This window comes from Cicer arietinum, chromosome 7 (assembly GCF_000331145.2).
Source record: "Cicer arietinum cultivar CDC Frontier isolate Library 1 chromosome 7, Cicar.CDCFrontier_v2.0, whole genome shotgun sequence".
In the NCBI taxonomy this organism is placed as follows: Eukaryota; Viridiplantae; Streptophyta; class Magnoliopsida; order Fabales; family Fabaceae; genus Cicer; species Cicer arietinum.
In genome coordinates this window covers 16,624,036-16,627,946 of record NC_021166.2, presented here as the reverse complement: position 1 = coordinate 16,627,946, position 3,911 = coordinate 16,624,036, and the positions used below count along the sequence as shown (strand labels likewise).

Genomic DNA, 3,911 nt, shown 5'->3' with positions numbered 1-3,911 from the left:
CAGGAATGCATGATAAGTTAAAACATAATTGAAATTCAAGAAGTTATCAATTGTTTGGCCAACCCGACCTCTTTTATAAGGAATTATTGATTAAAATAACTCTATTAAGAGTTACTTTTGAAATAATTCTGTCCATTTTAATCTTAAATATTTCATAGTTCAGTCACCGAATAAAAATTATAAATTTAACCCTTCATCCAAAAAGTCTTATAGTCATAGGGGGATCTTTATAGAGACATAGAGTAGTCACGGTCACCCCAAAATCTCCAATAATTTTTTAAAAAAAATATTACTATTTTTATTTTATTTGTTTGAGTAATGTTATTGAAACACAATTTGACACAAAATGAGACACAAATACAATGTTTATTACAATACAAATACAAAACGTGATTTTCTTTATTTTACACAATATTGTATTTGTATCATATTTTGTGTTAAGTTTTGTATTCCAATAACATTACTCTATTTTTTATAAAATTCATTTGACTTATAATTTAATAGCAAAAATTGATCTATTTGATCCATGTAAGAAATAAATAAATAAATCAAAGGGAATTATTTATAACTCAAAGGGACTTATAACTCAAAAATTGATCTATTTAATAGCAAAAATTGATCTATTTGATCAAAGGGACTTATAACTCAAATATCTATTATGATTATAAAACAAACTAAAATTTTCAACCTAAACTTCAAGTATGTGATTGTGAATTTTATCTAGAGGTATAATTGTGAATTTTATATAAAGATATAAAAATCAAACCAAATGATTCTATGATCCCAAAAATTTAACCAAAATTAATTAAATTAGATTGATATTTTTTTTATGTGTTTGAGTCCAAGTTGAAATAAACCAATATAAATTCGATCTTTATTGATTTGCGATATAATTTCACGTAATTTTAAAATAGATCGCATAATACTAAAACAAAATACTTATCTTTTATTAACACTATGTCAATATTGATATTTTAAACAATGTGTTATGTTTAAATGTATTTTAATAATTTTATATATATTGTATTTGTCCTTATAGTTAAGAAAATTGTATTAAGAGTATAAAAATTTAGATTTAATTTATATGCATCGATAATATAAAAATATTTTACGTTGTCAATTAATGATAATTGTCAGATTAAAACAACAATTTAACTTTTATTATAATTACTTTTAAAGTCACACTTATGGAAGGTTATGATGTGCAGTGTCAAACTTTTTACATCGACAAAACATAACAATTAAACTATAAATGAATTTTTAATTATTAAAATTGTCAATTAAAATTTGATATGTTAGATCTATTTTATAAGCATTAAGACTTTGACCGTCAATATATTTTTATAAATTTATAACTTTAACATTTTTATATTTATCCATTAAAATATTAAAATTTGACCGTCCCAATATTTTTTTTCAAACTCCGCCACTGCTTATAGTAACTATTTCTCCTTACCATTTTTACTTAAAATAGATAATATAAAAGTTATTAGAAAGAGTTTAAATAAACAACTACCGAATATGGAATAAAATTTATTCAAATTATATAAAAATAAATTATTTCAACTCACACATCAAAATAATTATTTTTTTCAAAGTTAAATAAATTTAAATTTAGAAAGTTCTAGATAAAATATTTGGTTTAAAATAATTTATAAATTTGTGCTTTTTTCAAAAGAAAAAATAATCCTAATAAAAAGTGGGAAGATACGCTATAAGTACATAGTAATCTTTCATCTATGAAATTCAAATTTGTGTGTTAAGATCTTATAACCATTTACGTACTTGAAAATTAAACACAAAAATGTGCCATCCACATATCTTTTCTTTATTTTTAATATTGCTAGTTCTTGCTTTTGAAGCTTGTGAATCCCAAGATTGTAGTAATCCACCACTAGACATCACCGTTAGTCAATCACAGCAAGCAAAGTTTAAAACAATTCAAAGTGCCATTGATTCTGTCTCTGAACAAAATTCTCGATGGATTCACATTCATATTTCCCCTGGTGTTTACAAGTAAATTTTTATCTCTCTTTTATTTACATTTTTAAAAAAATAAAATAAGGATTTATTTTATATATGCATGGAACATAAATTAACATTTTGATTTATTGAGCTATGTTGTATAATGTGGTGTGTTATTTTTATATATCTTTTTATAGAGAAATATTAGTTGTGAATAAGCATTATGTGATTGGTGCAATGCAGAGAGCAAATTCAAATTCCCATGAACAAACCATGCATTTATCTTGAAGGAAGTGGTAGCGACTCTACAAGTATCGAATGGGATTCACATCTCAATGCTACTTTTGATGTACAAGCAAATTACACCGTTGCCAAAAGTATTGCATTCTTGGTAATTTAACATCATATCTCTAGTAATTTATCAGATATATAAAATTAAGGTTTGTTGTTAAATAAATTTTTAAAACAGATCATTCATGCAAAGTGTTACATAAATATGAAATTATTTAACATAATATCAAGTGACAGTAACATTGACATCGTCTAACAAAAACGCTAATAAATTAATCATGACGCACCTCAAATATAAATGAATTAATATTTACGAAAACTTTTATAAATAATGGTGTAATGTTACCCATATATATATATACCATTATCATGACCATATAAAATTAAATAATAATATTTTTGTATTCTATATATTGATAGAACACACTCAACACACCTATAATACTAGAGAAGGAGACCCCAATCACACAAGCTGTGGCAGCTTTGATAAGTGGAGATAAATGTGCATTCTATGATTGTGCTTTTTATGGGGTGCAAGACACTCTTTATGATCATCGTGGCCGCCATTACTACCACAACTGTTATATTCAAGGTGGAACTGATTTCGTATTCGGATATGGACAATCAATCTTTGAGGTAAAATCAAATATATTCCACTTTATGTTCCTCTTCAAACTTTCTTTTGTATTGTTATATAATTATTTAGAATAACTTATAAATTACTTCCTCGGACCTCGTACTAAAAAAATATTACTTTAAAAAATTCATTATTAGTGACATAGTATTCATTATTTTTTTCATATTATATTTTGCAATGAATAAGAGAAACATTAATATCCTTCAATATGTAGGCAAGTATATTGAACTTTTCAATGGGGAAAAATGGTCCGAAACATGATGGATGTTTTACGGCACAAAGAAGAACGACAGCAAATGATACAAGTGGATTTGTGTTTAAAAATTGTACATTCACCGGTACAAGAGGAAATGCTATACTTGGGAGATCTTTGGATGCTTATGCAAGAGTTATCATTGCCAATTCATACCTATCAAATGTTGTTACTCCTGTCGGTTGGAATTCTAGGACCTTTGTTGGTCATGAGTAAGATTTTTACATTTCATATTCAACTTTTCTTTTACACTTTTTGTTCCATTTAATTTAATATAATCATATGCTATTTACTTCATGAAGAGAAACCATCACGTTTGTTGAGGTGGGAAACAGAGGACCAGGAGCGAATCAATCCAAGCGAGTGAAATGGATGAAGCACTTGAGTGGAGCTGAGCTTGACCAATTCTTGAATATCTCATTTATTGATAACGAAGGGTGGCTTCCCAAATTGCCAACGAACATCGCCATTTGAATCACTCCATGGATTTTATTTCATCTTGACTTAAGTCAAATGTAGAATTAATGTTGAAATGTTGAAATGTTGGAATGTAATTGTATAAAAATGGTTTTATTTTTAAAATTGATTATAACTTCATAATATAATAATATAAATTCTGATTTTTATTTTCAAATTTATTATTTAAATCATTTTTTTTTAAATGAATGTATTTAAATATAAATTATTTTATATTTAATTAGACTAAAATAATATTACTTTATGGTCAATTTATTTTTAATAAAAATTAATTACATTAAAATAATT

General features: G+C 25.3%; 1 protein-coding gene across 1 annotated transcript; it reads left to right on the top strand.

Annotated features, from left to right (window-relative positions):
- Positions 1–1,804: 1,804 nt before the first annotated feature.
- Positions 1,805–3,620, top strand: LOC101512029 (probable pectinesterase 29). Its single transcript, XM_004509448.3, has 5 exons — positions 1,805–2,016; positions 2,209–2,356; positions 2,677–2,892; positions 3,108–3,358; positions 3,449–3,620. Exons 1-5 carry the CDS (start codon positions 1,805–1,807, stop codon positions 3,618–3,620), a joined length of 999 nt encoding a protein of 332 aa, XP_004509505.1.
- The last annotated feature ends 291 nt before the right edge of the window (positions 3,621–3,911 follow it).

Bases quoted from the DNA above. Each gene is read 5' to 3' on its own strand.
- LOC101512029 (XM_004509448.3), top strand. From the start codon at position 1,805: ATGTGCCATCCACATATCTTTTCTTTATTTTTAATATTGCTAGTTCTT. The intron at 2,357-2,676 runs GTAATTTAACAT...ATATATTGATAG, and splicing joins CCAAAAGTATTGCATTCTTG to AACACACTCAACACACCTAT. The intron at 2,893-3,107 runs GTAAAATCAAAT...TTCAATATGTAG, and splicing joins ATGGACAATCAATCTTTGAG to GCAAGTATATTGAACTTTTC.